The 15,515-nt window shown below is 41.0% G+C and overlaps 1 protein-coding gene across 1 annotated transcript; it reads right to left on the reverse strand.

The window, feature by feature from the left end:
- Window positions 1–8,319: 8,319 nt before the first annotated feature.
- On the reverse strand, window positions 8,320–10,146 carry LOC122086143 (ubiquitin-conjugating enzyme E2 20-like). Its single transcript, XM_042654859.1, has 6 exons — window positions 9,805–10,146; window positions 9,343–9,370; window positions 9,020–9,247; window positions 8,873–8,936; window positions 8,699–8,758; window positions 8,320–8,587 (listed from the first exon to the last, which is right to left on the reverse strand). Exons 1-6 carry the CDS (start codon window positions 9,936–9,938, stop codon window positions 8,544–8,546), a joined length of 558 nt encoding a protein of 185 aa, XP_042510793.1. The 5' UTR covers window positions 9,939–10,146; the 3' UTR covers window positions 8,320–8,543.
- Window positions 10,147–15,515: the final 5,369 nt, after the last annotated feature.

The raw sequence follows: 15,515 nt of genomic DNA on the forward strand, positions 1-15,515 counted from the left end.
GGAGAGGTAACAAGTAACAATGAACATTAGGTCATAGCATCCTGGGAGGCAAGAGAGTCAGCAACGTAGTTCCCTTCACGTATGTGTGCGAGAATGAGATAGTGCGGAAACGATCAAGCAGCTTGAAGCAATCCTCAATGATCAAATGAATATGCCACGTGCAATAGGAAGATCGACGTTGAAGAAGGTGGACCACAAGTTGGTTGTCGCTTTCCACAATAATAGATTGAAATCCAGAATCAGCCGCCCAACATAAGGCAAACCGAACTGCCAGAGCCTCTACAATGAGTGCAAAATTATGTCCCAAACCAGAGTAGAAACCCCCTATAGTATTACCATAACAATCCCTGCAGATGCCACCAAAATCAGTCGGACCGGGATTGCCGCGACTTGCCCCGTCAACATTAATCTTAAGAATAGATTGAGGGGGAGGGATCCAAGAAACCCAGTGGCTGACAGAAGGAGCTGGACCACACCTAGAAGGAAAAAACTCTTGAGTGAGATGATTCCTTTCAAAGTGATGATCGAGGGAGAGAAAGGCTAATGGTGGAAAACCTATTTCCAAAAGGAGAGCCAGATGTTCCAGATAACGGTGCAGAAATGGCCAATTGAGCTGAACTTTCCCAATCAGATTTTCGATTAGTAAAAAACTTGACAAGAAGATTAGAAAGAGAGAAGGTCGGCTGTATGTGTAGGACAAAGGAAACGCAGACCAGACTTTATGGGCAAAGGGATAATCCACAAAGAGATGAGCGGCAGAATGAGTAGAAGTTTCACACAATTGGCAAAGAGAAGGCAAATGGAAACCTTGTGAATTAAGTAGGTCCGAGAGGGGCAATTTATTGTGAAAGAGTTTCTAGAAGAAGATATGGATCTTGGAAGCAGTTGGAAGACTCCAAATGGTCAGCCAATGAGAGGGTTGATGAGCAGGGGAAGGGGGACAGAGTAAGGCTAGGTTATAGGCCAAGGTCATAGAAAATTTACTAGAAGAAGAGAATGCCCAGATCAACTTATCAGGGACAGGAAAAGAACATCTCAACGCCAAGAATGCTGATGAGTATCAATAAGCTGGGCGAACGAGGTAGGGACGTCGCTGGGTAATGGGAAAGGAGCAGGGGAAGAGGGTTAAAGGGAATCCAAAAATCTAACCATGGGTGAACCGAATAGCCATCTCCAATGATCCAAAAGGCTCCTATACGCAACGAGTCCCTGGTAGAGCATATGGACCGCCATCCCTAGGACGAGGAAGGTGGGGATTTGGCAAAGAAGAAGGTCGTATGAGGAAAGTACTTTAGCTTCATAAGGACACTCCATTTGGAAGATGGCTCGTACAGTAGCTCTCAACCCTTTTTTGAAAGAAGTGCGCTATTCATAGCCGCAATAAGCTTAAGATTAAGACCCCCATTTCGTTCAGGTTAGCAAATTGTTGACCAGGAAATCGTGGGTACTTGCTGAGTAGGACAATTAGACCAAAAGAAGTTCCTGTTATTAGAGTCGAGGGCGTTATGAACATAGCAAGGAAGCTTGAAACACGACATCATATATTGGGGCATAGTTGATAGAGTTGATTGAATCAACACCACCTTTTCGGCTGGACTTAAAAATTGGGCTTTCCAATGTTGAAGCCTTGAGGAAACCCGACCTAGTAGTTTTGAACAATGATGTTTGGATAACTTGTCACTAACAAATGGGATGCCAAGATGCTTGTCCAAAGCCACAGTATTGAAAAAGCAATCGAAGCTGTCGCTTAATATCAGAATCCACGTTGGGGCTGAACTGAGCACGGGTCTTTGATATATTAGTTTTTTGTCCAGAGAAACCACTATAAGTGTCTAAGATTTGTGAGAGAGCTCTCACTTCATTTAAGGATGCCTGACCAAAAAAAATTAGATCGTCTGTAAAAGCCATGTGGGTGATGCGTTCACCTCCCCTATAGATTGGTATATCCTGAATTCGACGATCTTGAAGCTCCAGTGCGAGCCTGGAGAAAAGAACCTCAGCACAAAGATGAATAAGTACAAGGAGAGGGGGTCACCTTGACGGAGGCCGCGAGTTGGAATGAATGATGGAAGAGGAAAGCCATTAAGGAGGATGCTGAAATCAACTCTCCACAGAGAACATCACACGCTGAACCCATTCTGGCGCAAAGCCATAGGCTAAAAGGACAGCTTTGAGAAAGGACCAGTCGACCCAATCATAAGCTTTAAGCATATCAACCTTGAGTGTGAAGAGTCCCAGTCTGCCCCTCCTAGTGGTTTTGACCTTGTGAAGAAGTTCATAGCAAAGCAAGACATTGTCTTGGATTTGCCTACTTTTGATGAAGCCATTCTGATTGAACGTGACAATCCGATGAAGGATGGGACGAAGACGGTTGACCAGGATGCGGGAGATAATTATAGCTGAAGTTGCATAAACTTATAGGCCAGAATTCAAATACAACCAAGGGATTCTCCACCTTGGGAATCAAAGAAATGAAGGTCTGATTCTATGCAAGAGAGAACAAGCTAGAGTTAAAAAAATGCTTAACCGATTTGATCAGAGCGTTGCCTACCACTGGCCAGCATGACTGAAAGAAAAGACCAGGACAGCCATCTGGGCCAGGAGCCTTCTGAGTGGGCATGCAGAACACTGTTGCTGCGATCTCAGAGTTCGTAACTGGTTGAGTGAGCAGTTGATTCTCCTGATTGGAAACACGAGCAGTGATGGGAGGAAGATAGTCACTAAGACCAGAAATGGAGACGAGCTGTGTTGTATAAAGCTCCTTAAAGAAGGAATTTATAGCAACGCCTATAAGAGAATCAGTTGTTAAAGTAGTCCCATTGTGATTAATAAATCGGATGGCATTGTTAGCTCTTCTCTTGACTGTTGAGAGATGGAAATATCGAGTATTATGATCACCATTTTTAATCCAATTTTCCCTTGATTTTTTCTGCCAAAGGAGTTCTTCCTGATGATAAAGTTTTCGAAGGAGAGCAAGCTGATGTTTCTCTTGAAGGAACCAGGATTCAAATCTACAATCCAAAGGCTCCTACTCCAAGCGAGCAAGGGTAGATTTCACATTACCTACATGGAGCTTATCCCATCGCTTGAGGGTGCTACTGAGATCAGAAAGTCTAGAGCGGAGTTGGAAAGGAGTTGATCCGCGATCTTGAGAAGAATTCCAAGATGAAGAAGCTGAAAGTGGGTTCATGGATCCATAAGGCCTCAAATCAAAAAAGGCGCGGAGCTTGTATCCTTGAGGCTTCGGTGTGAGAATTATTGCCTTATGATCTGAAGTAGTGAGTAATTTAGTGGTAACGAAGGCTTGAGGGCAGCAGGTGAGCCATTGGGGAGAACAGAAGAATCGGTCGAGTTTTGAATCGATTCTTCTATCACCAAACTGCCGATTAGTCCATGTGAAACCAGAACCCAAAAATGCTATCTCTGTTAAGCATGTTGCATTAAGGAAATCATCAAATGGTTGAATTTGAGATTGTGCTATTGCTCGGCCTCCACTCTTATCAGAATGTGCAAGGTATGAGTTCCAATCTCCAGTTAGTAGCCAGGGGTGAAGAACAAAGGGGGCCAGATTGTTGAGAGAGTGAAATTGAGAGCTTCTGAGATATCAACACAACTGAGATACACAAAAGTCATGGTCCATGTTTGATTAATATCAGGGAGAAACATTTCTACATGGATACACCATTGACTATAACATAACACAGACACTTGGACTGAACTGCCCCAAAATAACAGCAGGCCTACCACTCCGGCCAAAGCAGGAACACAAAAGAAATTTGAAAATGCTAATGAACGACAGAGAGACTGCATATTCTGGTGTGAAGACTTAGTTTTAGAAAGAAAACACACACTAGGTCTTGTATTATTGACCAGTAGCCGGAGCTCCTGTCTTGCCGAGGGTAGACTTATACCTCGGCAGTTAAGGGCAAGGACCTTCATGGCGCCTCCGGCGATTGAGTCTGGCCAGCTGCCACAGCCTCAGAATCAACAGCCATAGAGGTCGAGGAATCCCCACCTTCAACCAGCTTGACTTTTTTGGAGGAATCACTAGCAGAATCAGAAAAGAGTTGCAGCATTGGAGTTGTTAGATCAAACACCAAGAAACACGAATAAAGGGAGACAATAGATCCGTACGACACAGAGATTTAACGAGGTTCACACACCAGGGTGGTGTGCTACGTCCTCGGGCGAAGAAGAAGATGATTCACTATGCAGAAGAGAGATTACACCCTAGCAGCGGCGAGGAAGAACTCGCCCTGAAACCCTAGCTTCGTGAAAACCCTAAAATACAATGACTTTCTCAACAAGCAACAATACATTATATATACTCCAAAAACGTGGGTCGACCCATCGGGTCGCGGTCGATCCAGTCGAACCATACCGCGGGGGCTACGCCCCCACACCCCCATTCGGGTCGCCACCAAAATATGTCAGATCGGGTCAATCTTCAAAACGTGTCAAGAATTCGAGACAAACTTAACAGGAGTTTTAGCCCCAGGATTGATGCGTTTTTGTGGGAGCACTGGAAACCAATTGTTGAATCTGGGGAGCGGGTGGAAAAACGGATCATCTGCCATATTCTGATGCATTGGAGCCTTCCCTTTACGGTTTGAAGTAGGATGCAATGGGAGAGAACAACCAGGGGGGATCAGGCTGGGAACTTAGTGGTTGAACGGTGAACGCCAGCGTTCCATAAGGAATAGAAGGTATCTCTTTGAGGAAGATGGTCACCCTTTCATCAACACTGGGATAAGATTGTAATTCTGATTCTGTGCCAGAGTAGGTGCCTGACCAAAAGAAGGATTGCCGCGAATGAAGTCATGCAGTACCTTGCGGGTGTTCGTAGATGTGAGAGGAAGTTCAATCCCAAAAATATACACTATATGAGCCAAGGACTGAAGGAACTTGCTCTTCCGGCGAGAAGGAACAGCGGAAGAACCTTTGTCATCACGAGCAGTATGATCATATTTGGTAGGAGCATCAACATCATAGGTGAAAAACTCATCATAAACAGCAGAGACTTCAGTGAGGAGGCTTTCTCTGGTAGTAGGGACGACTCCACCTTGTGATCAGCTTGGGACAGAGCCTAGAGGAAAACTTCCCTGGACTTGAAGGGGCAGTCCATACCAATATGTCCATATTTGATGCAGTTAGGGCAGATTTTGCTAGGGAGACATTCATATGCAAAGGAAACTTCAGCAGTTCCTATAGAGCCCAAAGTGACATCAACCTTAGTAGAAAGACTCTGAGTGAGAGGGATCACCAACTGGGCTACAGGTTGAAGAGTAGAGATAGGCGCCCCAGTGGGGTTCTCAATTTCCAAGCAGCGACTGGCTCGACCAAAAATGGACATAAGAAGCTCATGTTCGTAGAATATCCAATTGAGGTTCTCGATTTGGGTCTAGATGACCATCACAGGGAAGATTGTATGTTGAGCAGGAATCTCAGGGTTCCAGCATTGCAACACAGTAAAATGACCAAGATAGATCCATGGCTGGGAAAAAAGAAGGTCATGCGTGTCTCTTGTAGATTTGAGCTAAATAATAAAGCGCTCAGGATAGTGATCAACGGGGTGGATCTCAAAGCCCTTAATGGCACGATGATGTCCAACCTTGGAAAACATTGCGCGTAGCTCCAACGCTGAGACACGCACTTTGTCAAGGACACAACCGATTAAGGCATATTGAAGGCTGGTTTTGGCTTTATGTAAGATGCTCTCCATGGCTACGACTGGAGGGACAATAAGATTTGGTAGGTCCAGCTTCATCGAAAACTCTGCGGCGAGACGGTCCACAAAGGAGGTAGGATTCAAACATTCTTCCTGTTGGGAAGGGAGCTTTTCGACCATAGGAGAAAGAGGGAAAAGTATTAGGGAGATACACGAAAAGCACAACTTTACCACAAGGGAGGTCACTATATAGAGGACAACCGCAGGGGAGATAGAAGGTAATGTCCAGATCTTCTAGAGACACTGATTAAATAGAGAAGGGAGAAGAGGCGGAGGCGGCCAAGAGCAGAAGGAATAATTTGAAACCTTGAAGAAACCGGAGTAGTAATAAATGAGGATGTCTAGTGGATGCATGCGGCATTGTGGATGCATGAAAATGGTGTAGGAGAATCATCAGCCTGAGGAATAGTTGGCATCGTACACCAAGGATGAGGCGCTGCTCGAGAAAAGAAAGGACTAATCCGAGTGAGGGAGTGCAAGAGTCCGCTCAAAAAATTATCCAAAACCATAATCAAAATAGGCAAAAACGATAATGAAGGGGCAAGGAGAGACAACTCGGACCAATGGAGAAGCCTCGAGAGAAAGAGAACCAGAGAGGACGAGCATGGAGAATGGAGTAAGGGAGAAGAAAGGATGATGAGAGGCTGTAGAATGGACAAGCAAGACAGTGGAGATTCTCAAACCACTAGGATTCCTACCAAGGAGAGCTATGCTGGCGAACCTCAACTATTCTGCTTGATTTTTTTCCTCTAATATGGATTTTATTATGGGATGGATTCATGGTGATACGTATATTCTGGGTCTGTGTTATTATTACTTGCCCTAAATTGAAAATTGGAAAGCTTATTACTTCCATGAAATTGACGATTCTCTCTCTTCATCTGCTGGGTCACACAGTTGAGGTTCCTCCCAAGAACCCATTAGGGTTACGAGTGAAAGGTTATGGATTTTTTTCTAAATCTGCAGGAGCACCTAAACCATTGAAAGGTTAATCTTTCAACAGGAACCTATATGTTCGATTTCTGGAAGAAGCAGTAGTTCTTCGACTAAGTCTCCGATAGGACTACGAATTGGCCAGCTCTTATCTCCATTTCCTTTGTGAGCTTCTTCCATCTGAAGATTCCAGACATCCTTCACTCCCTCCGAATTCAAAGCATAGGTTTTTTTTTTGGTAGAAAAATTTGAAGCAAAGGTTGATCGGAGAATATGTCAGGTAGAGATAAGTTTCTATAAACAGAGAGAGAAAAGGAAAGAGACTGATTATGAGATTAAGTTCAGTAGAGAAGGATATCTATAAAGATAAAGGGTAACTTTAAACAAGAAAATGAACCGGAAAAAAATGACAGATACAGACAGAGAAAGGGAGAGGGAGATACAGAGAGGGAGATGAAAATTAAAGATGATTCACTCGTTGGTGGAAAAGGAGAAACGAAGAAGATCAAGGTGAAGAGGGACATAGAAGGTCAAAAGTGTCTTTTTAGTTCTAAGCTAATGGTGTGTTACGCTTTAGGGTTGCGGTTGATATTATTAGAAAATTATAGTAGTATAAGACATAAGGTTTCAAATTAGGCATGGTACAAGATAATTTTTCATTTTTTTAATAACGAAAGTGTCCCCACCAACGGATTTAGATCTTCTCCAGTCGTGGGTGGCTCGAGAGGGACCAGATTTTCTCTCTCTTGTTTTGTGTCTTGCACTTTTGTTGGACCCTTTTCCAACCGGGGCTGGTGAATCCACATCCCACATTCCTTTACAGTGACCCTATTGTGTACCCCCTACCCCAATGTGGAAAAAAATCGTCTGTTTTTCTTCATCTATGTTTTTCTTGTTTTGCTACCTTTAGAAGGCGACATGTGGCATTACTTTAAGTGAATGACCAAGATTGAATTAAAAACCAAACTGGATGTAATAATCCTCACCCAATTGAATTAATCTTGACCGTTGATAATACGTGTCATCTTCTAAAGGTAGCAAAACACAAGAAAAACAGGGAAGGGAAAAACAGACGATTTTTATCCCCCCAATGTACCCCCCATATTCCCATGCCCACCCACTATTCCCGCTCTGAAGGGGACGATTGAAGGGGGTTTTGGTGATTCGTTGGTTCGAATCTCCTCAGCTTCACACCACACCACCCTTGTTTCTTCCTTGGGGCTCCCCACTATTCCCACTCTGAAGGGGACGATTGAAGGGGTTATGGTGATTCGTTGGTTCGAATCTCCTTGGCTCCACGCCGCAACACCCTTGTTTCTTCCTTGGGGCCGCCCGCTATTCCCACTCTAATGGGGACGATTTAAGGGTTTTTGGTGATTCGTTGGTTCAAATCTCCTTGGCACCACACCGCACCACCCTTTGTTTCTTCCTTGGTTGTGCTGAACTTATTACCAGAAAGTTGATTTAAGAAGTAAGAGACGTTTTATCTCCCCTGATGGGATGGGTATGGAAACGACCAGAAACTATTATACCGCATCTGTTGATTTAAATTTTGGGTCTAGGACGCATTCTAAATGCTAAATTCAAAAAAAAAAAAAAAAAAAAAAAAAAAAAAAAAGAAAAGAAAAAGAAGAAAAGAAAAAGAGAAGACATTCTGAAGCGAGAAAATTCCAATACTGAAATGTTATATTGAATCATGGCGTGAAAAAGTTCTGAAATTTGTAGGTTTCTGGAATTCCAACTCACAAAGGTTCTGTTACATATCTAAGCTCCAGCTGAAGATTTTATTGAGTAACAAACAAAAGAATGAAATACAGCAAAAGTCTAATAATAAAAACAGAGACTCCTTTTTATAATCTCCCTTTCAAGAATGAATCACAGTTTAACTAGAAGCTTTGTAAGACTTCTCCACCATTTTCCTGTATTCTGCAAAACGACCCAAAGATTAAGAGAGATGATCAGAAAATTTTCATCACAAAGAAGTATTAGAATCAAAACTGTTATCAAATAATGTAAATGACCATTGTTTATAAAAACCTTCTTGATTGCTCCATAGTGCTGCAGCTTGAGCATTGAGAGGTGAGCTTATGTTCGGTTCTGTATCCACAACACGAGCCCAAAATAAATTAACATTCATAATTACCTTCAATTGTATTCTAATTATAAAACTTAAAATACCAAACTAAAAAGCAGGAAGGGAAAGAAGGTTACCTCCAAGCAAACTCTGGATAGAGATTAAAATGGTTCTCACTTCATAAGCTGATGACCATTTATCCTGTAATTTAGACAGATTTTGTTTTGGTTCAGATTAGATTTGAAACTGAGACAGAGTAATCAAGAAAAGAGTGGTATATCTACCTGAAGGATGTCCAAGCAAATGTTACCAAAGACATCTACATTAGGGTGGAAGCAGCTTGTTTCAAATTTGACCTTGGGAGGTTTGAATGGGTAATCAGTTGGAAAAGATAGTGAGAGCTTGTAATCTGTTCCTTCAAAAACAGTATCTTTGCTTCCACAGATTGTACCCTTCCAGCAGAATATGTTGTCTTCCTCAGGAAAAGCAGATATGCCAGCATCCCCACTCATCTGCACATAATAAATCAAAGATAAAATTGTTAACAGATCTGAAGGTAAACTACTGAAAATTTTTAAAATGTAAAAACAATTGAATCGTTTCTTACCATTAGGGCCATCAATTCTGACTGTAGCCTGTTCAAATGAATCAGAAACAGGAAAAGATACAAATGATCAGATAGAAAAGATGGAATTGAAAATAAAAATTTAAAATAAGTATCCAAAACGGAAGAACACTCAGTTCAACTGAGATCCCCGAACCCAAAACTCAAAGGCAATGACAAACTACAAAATTCCCACAGACAAGAGCTCAAATAAATCCAAACTGAAACTGAGAAATCTAAAGAAAAGCCTAAAAATATAGAGAAATTCAAAAGCTAGGGTTTATTTTGTGGCGGAAGGTCCAGGGGAAGAACGTCAAAGAAAAACCCAACTTCAAGATCCGCAGGCAGAGAGAAAAAGAAGAAGAACCAGAAGGATCAAGAGAAACCCAGAAAAAAAAATTGGGACAGATTAAGAAAATCAAAAGGACCAATAACAAGAAATCAGAGAAATTAAACAATACAAACCTTTTCAGAACAGATTGGGTGTCGACGCTCCTAGCAACAGGGGCAGACTGCTTTGAGGTCGCCACGGTAGGTGTGGGCACTGGTGTGTTGCCTTGGTAACCCTGAGTCTCAGAGTAACTATTAACGGTAGCCATTCTTGAGAGAGAGAGAGAGAGAGAGAGAGAGAGAGAGAAGTAGGAGAAACCGAGATGGAAATTCTTCTTCTTCCTTGAGGAGGAGAGCAAAGATCGAAGAGAGCGTGAGAAGAACAAAGAAGCACAAATGGTACTCCTCGTTCTTCCTGGACTTTGGAGAGCGGCAGAGAGGAGAGTCGAGAGAGAGAGAGAGATGAGACCTTCAGAGAGACGACAGGATGGCTTTTAAACAGTTCTCACATATCAAAGCGGTGAGTGGAGCCCATAGAAAATTTGAAATTCTTTTTTGAACGTTTAACCTGGACGGCGCAGATCGCTTTTCATCACAACGGCTAGTTCACAAACAGTTTAAAATCACATAATCTATACCTGGCCGATCTGACCCAATCCTAGGTAACCCTTTGCTGATACTCACTGAGGTATCACAAGCATCAGATGAATCACAAGAGCCAAAGATGACAGGGTTTTCCACTTTTCCATCCCACGGTTGCACTGGAAAAAAAGGAAGGAAATGAAATTAAATTTTTAGAAAAATGAATTTTGTGGGGAGAGTTGTTTCTGTAACCTGATACATGGGGACATTGATGCTTCTTCATGCACTCTCATTGGCCCCATGCATATATAATAACTGCATTCCTTTAAGAGGAAACACTTTCCCTTAATTTTTCAAGGGAGAGGGGAGGGGGGCTTTTCTATGCCGCCGAAGAATCTATCATGCCATAGTAATGATGATGCAAGGATCAATATTATACACATGTGATCCATTGACTAGGGTAGGAGGCATGAAAAAAAAAAAATGCAAGACTGTATGGTATATATTAACTGTGGAAACTTTTCCCTTTTTCAATCTCCGTTGATTTGGGATGCCACCCCAGTTGCCTTAGGGCTGCCATCCCAATGGCATACGAGACTTGATAGGAATAGTCAGGAAAAAAAAAAAAAATTCCCTTTTCCAAACCCTTTGCTTGCAACCAAATGAAACTCTCATGAATGACACAGCTAAAAGCCTAAATGGAGCGGTTCAGTTTGTTTCAATTTGTGTTGAAACCACATATCTAAGTATCGGCATTGGTATCAGTCAATAGAGAAAAGATTACAATAATTTTAAAAACAAAGATAAGGGATTGAAACCAATACCTCGGGCGATCGATTCGAACCGTCTCTCAAAACCCAATATCTTTCTCAATTTCCACTTGTTTCAACGTGAAATGAATCAGTGGAAGAGAAGAGGCTTGGATTTATAACTCAATAAATGAAGCGAATTACCAGTATCCATAAATTTTCCTTTCAATAGTAATGTAGAAAATAAAAACTTGAGCCAACAAAATCAGAAAAAAGAGACAATGAACCCTATATTTCAGAATCTAAACTCCAAGTTGAAAACAAAAATGCTAAGGGTTTAGAAATTCAAACTCCAAAACCATTCAATACCCACGGAGGGGCAAGTAGGCAACACAGTATAGAGGCGGAGATACTCAGGAAATGAATGGCGGGAAGCCGGGAACCTAAATTTGAAGATGAAAAGGGTCGTTACTATGCTGTGTGCCCTGCACCAGTATGCGGCCAATAGGAGCACATAGGGGCATAGAATTGATCACATGATTTTTTTTTTTCATTTCATAGTTGTGAGGCTGTCATTTTTCCCTTCTTGTGTCAAGGCACAGGTGCCACGCAACCTTCTTCTTCCAAAAAACTAAATAAATAAATAAATAAAAAAGAAGAAAAAAAAGTTTTGGTATAGACTATAGACTATAGACTTTAGACTATAGATAGGTACCTCAAGACCAACACCTCTCAAGAGTCAAGAATACAAGTGCTTTGACTTGCCAGATCCTTATTTTCTCATATTACCTTTTAGTCATGTGGCAAGTTTCAGACAAAAATATTTATACCATGGGGCCGGCACAACCACAAGATCAAGATCTGTAAGTTCTTCCATCAACTTAAGGCTTCAGGTCATATGGTAAATTTTAAGAACTAATGTTATTTATGTAAATATTTTTGCAAATGTTTTATTATCCAATAATTGACTCAGAATCTCTACGCATGAATTTATGACAGATTGAGGTGAGACAATAATATATGCGCATATGTCCTAAAGTATATTATGTGATATTGTATAGTAAAATGATCAATTTGTAATTATCTACTTCTTTGAGAGATATTAATGTTAATTATTTAAGATGTATATTTTAGTAAAATATTTAACAAAATTAAAGATAATACAAAATATTCTATCTAGGTAGTAATCCCCGTGCTTGGTCTTCAATTGAGTGCTTCAACCCTTCATGGGTTTGGTCTATCGAGCTAAACTTGGATCTTCCATTGAAATACTTACTCTATGACTCCATCCATTTGCTTGGGCATGCCTTCTTACAATTCTTCGATGCCTTGGAGAGGATACCAATCGACTCATAATCTTTTTCTTTACACACAAACACAAGTTAGTAATCACCAAAGATATTCTATCGAATGTAACATCTCAACAAATACATAATCTTTAACCATTCACATTCAAATATTCAATCAACATGCCATAGACATTTCCGCAAGAGTTACAAGGACCAGCTTTTATCATCAAATGCTCTAAAGGCTACCAAGATGCTAGAACACCATTTCTATGAGATTCCTAACAAAATATTTGAATCTTGGAAGGAACATGGAGCTCCATTTAAGAGATAAGACCTTGCCTTCACCTGAAGTAGTCCTTTACAGTGACCAAGAGGCATGAGAAAGGAATTTAGTTTCAGAGGATTGGAATTGGAAAGTGTTTTCTTCTTCAGATCCTTTGAATCTAGAGAGAGTGCTCCTTTATGAGGATCCTCCAACCAAATTTTAGGGCTGAGCCTGCATTTGGAATTTTTGCAATCTTAGGCCTAACCACCCTCCATAAAAAAGAAACAGTTTGGAATATAGTTACTTGTCCAAGAACTGATATAGCCTTGACCTGGAGTGGGCTTAGGTAAGGTTTGAAAATGGGTCTTATACTCTTGCAGTTGCCACATTTAACTATCATAGACGTAGTTTCTTTCTATTGATAGATTCATGGTCCAATAAAGCTGCCCTTGATTATTTGTTCTCACAATATCGTTCATATTCAAAAGTTCTACTGGCGATTCCATGGAGCATTGGAGTGCAATTTCAATTATTGACCTAATGCAATCTTGCAATTTATTTGTCTTATGACTAGGGCCTTCAGTTTTGTCGATGGCTTCGTCTTCAATTTCTTCACCATGTTCTTCATCGGGTAGGAGCATTGGATCTCAAATTTGCATCATTTGTACAGGAAAAGCTGTCTTCGCAAAGTTACGGAGATTGAAATCATCTATAAAAATCTGATATGTTGGCCTTTTTCCTGTGTACATCTCCAACAAAAGGATCCCAAAGCTAAACACATCCCCTTGTGTAGTTGCCTTTCCACCCATGCCATATTCTGAAATTTGGAAACCTCTCATTGTTACCATGAAAATAAGAGGATTGCATATTCTTCATACAATAAAACTATAGGTCTGAAATATGCAAACTATGAGTACAATGTTCAAAAGTAGCTTTTTTTTTTTTGCTAAAAATTCATTGTATTAAAAGAAGGGGAAAAAGAATATACAAAAACAATAACACATTTGGAATCTGGAAAATTCTACTCCACCTTCGGCATTGCCAACAGCAGAGAAAGAACTCACAACAGAAACCAAATCACAAAAATTGGAAATAAAAAAGAACAGAATACATTAAAAGAAGCGGTATCTAGGCCGAGATTGACCATCCACTTCCAACTCTATAGCAATCAGCGCAGGCCAGGATTGGATAAGAGAAGAAACTTCGAATTTTGCTGCTGTTTTTGCCAAGAAATCAGCCACAGGATTTGCTTCCCGCATACAGTGAGTGATTTTCCAGGTAAGAGAGTTCAAATAGGAGGTTAAACTCATCCACCTTTGAAGACAAACCCAAGGGATTCTTCCCTTAGATATAAGTAAAACTACAGCTACTGAGTCACACTCAATCCACAAATGAGTAATATCCATATCTCTTGCAAATTCCAGCCCAGTAATAACAGCTATCATCTCGGCTTCAAAATTTGTGTGGACACCAAGAAAAGTTCTGAAAGACTGTAATATTTCTGAATTTTCATTCCGAAATACTCCACCCGCACCTGCTTTTCCTGGATTTCCCAAAGAGCATCCATCTAAGTTTAGCTTCACCCATCCCCTTTGGGGAGGACACCAAAAAATTTCCATTACCTCTCTTGGTTTGTATCGCACCCTAGAGAGATCCCCAATCGTTTGGCACACATTAAGGAACTAAATGAGAGAGGAGACCCTGTAGCAGCAGTCATTTGGAGGCTGATTTCACTTTTAATCATGGCGAAACAGTGTCTAGATGATTTGGAGACCCCCTCAAAAATTCTTGCATTCCTTTCCTGCCATATGATACTAGGAACCAGGGAAAAGCCAGTAATCCACACCTTTTTAAAATGGAGATTCTTTGCTGTTTGTTTCCACCATGCAATAAAAGAAAGCATGTCCATATAAGGTTTCCATTGCACACCGAAGCCTTCACAAAAAGCTCTCCACAAACTACGAGCAAATTCACAGTTATAAAATAAGTGCGACATTGATTCTTCATCTTTACCACACAAACTGCACCGAGAAGCCATTTGTACTCCACGACGAGAAACATTTTCATCTGTTGGTAATCTATTTTGAACTAACCGCCAAGCAAAAACAGCTTGTCTTGGTTGGTTAGATGAGTTCCATATAAGAGAAAACCAACTCACTTTCTGATATTTTTCTCTATTTTCTTCCCAGGCAGATTTAATAGAGAAGATACCTGAAGAGGTCAATCGCCAAAAACATTTGTCGTTCACACCTTGGATGTGAATACGTTTAGCTTTCTCCCAAATTTCGGCAAGTAAAACCGACTCCACATGAGGGAGGTCCCAGGCGGCTTGGCATATGAAATCAGAAACTTTTTCTTTTATATCTGAGAAAAAAACCGGGTCCAAGTTCTCAGCGATAGATTGATTGTCAATCCATCTATCTAACCAAAAATCAATTTTTTTCCCATTTCCCAGAATCCATTGCTCGTTCTTTGCAACAAAACTCCAAACTCTTTTCAAGCCTGGCCATATAGATGAAGACTTATATCCCCTTCGCAGCGACCCATCTTCCTTGATAAAATGTTCCCTGAAGAATCTGCTCAGAAGAGAATCCTCATGTTTGATTTGCCAAGCCAGTTTACATAAACAAGCAAAATTCACTTCTCTCATCCTTCTAATTCCCAGACCCCCTTCCTTTTTAGGCTTGCACACCCCTTCCCATTTCATAACAATCTTCTTTGCCACTTCCATATCACCTGACCAAATAAAATTCCTCATCCACCGTTCCACCACCTTAATAGTTTCATCCGACCACCAGTACACAGAGAAGTTGTGTATGGGAATACTAGAAATAACTGACTTAACCAATTCAATTCTCCCAGCCATAGAAAGAATTTTTCCCTTCCACCCTGCCAATCGACCCTTTATCTTATCCAAAAGAGGAAGCAAATGACTATTCTTCACTCTGCCTTTAAAAATCT

Source organism: Macadamia integrifolia, chromosome 8, assembly GCF_013358625.1.
Source record: "Macadamia integrifolia cultivar HAES 741 chromosome 8, SCU_Mint_v3, whole genome shotgun sequence".
Taxonomy (NCBI): Eukaryota; Viridiplantae; Streptophyta; class Magnoliopsida; order Proteales; family Proteaceae; genus Macadamia; species Macadamia integrifolia.

What these genes read in the sequence shown, in the direction of transcription:
- LOC122086143 (XM_042654859.1), bottom strand. Translation starts at nt 9,938, where the DNA reads ATGGCTACCGTTAATAGTTACTCTGAGACTCAGGGTTACCAAGGCAAC. An exon ending in ACCCAATCTGTTCTGAAAAG is followed by an intron (nt 9,371 to 9,804) that starts GTTTGTATTGTT and finishes TCATTTGAACAG; the next exon opens with GCTACAGTCAGAATTGATGG. An exon ending in ACTATGGAGCAATCAAGAAG is followed by an intron (nt 8,588 to 8,698) that starts GTTTTTATAAAC and finishes GTCGTTTTGCAG; the next exon opens with AATACAGGAAAATGGTGGAG.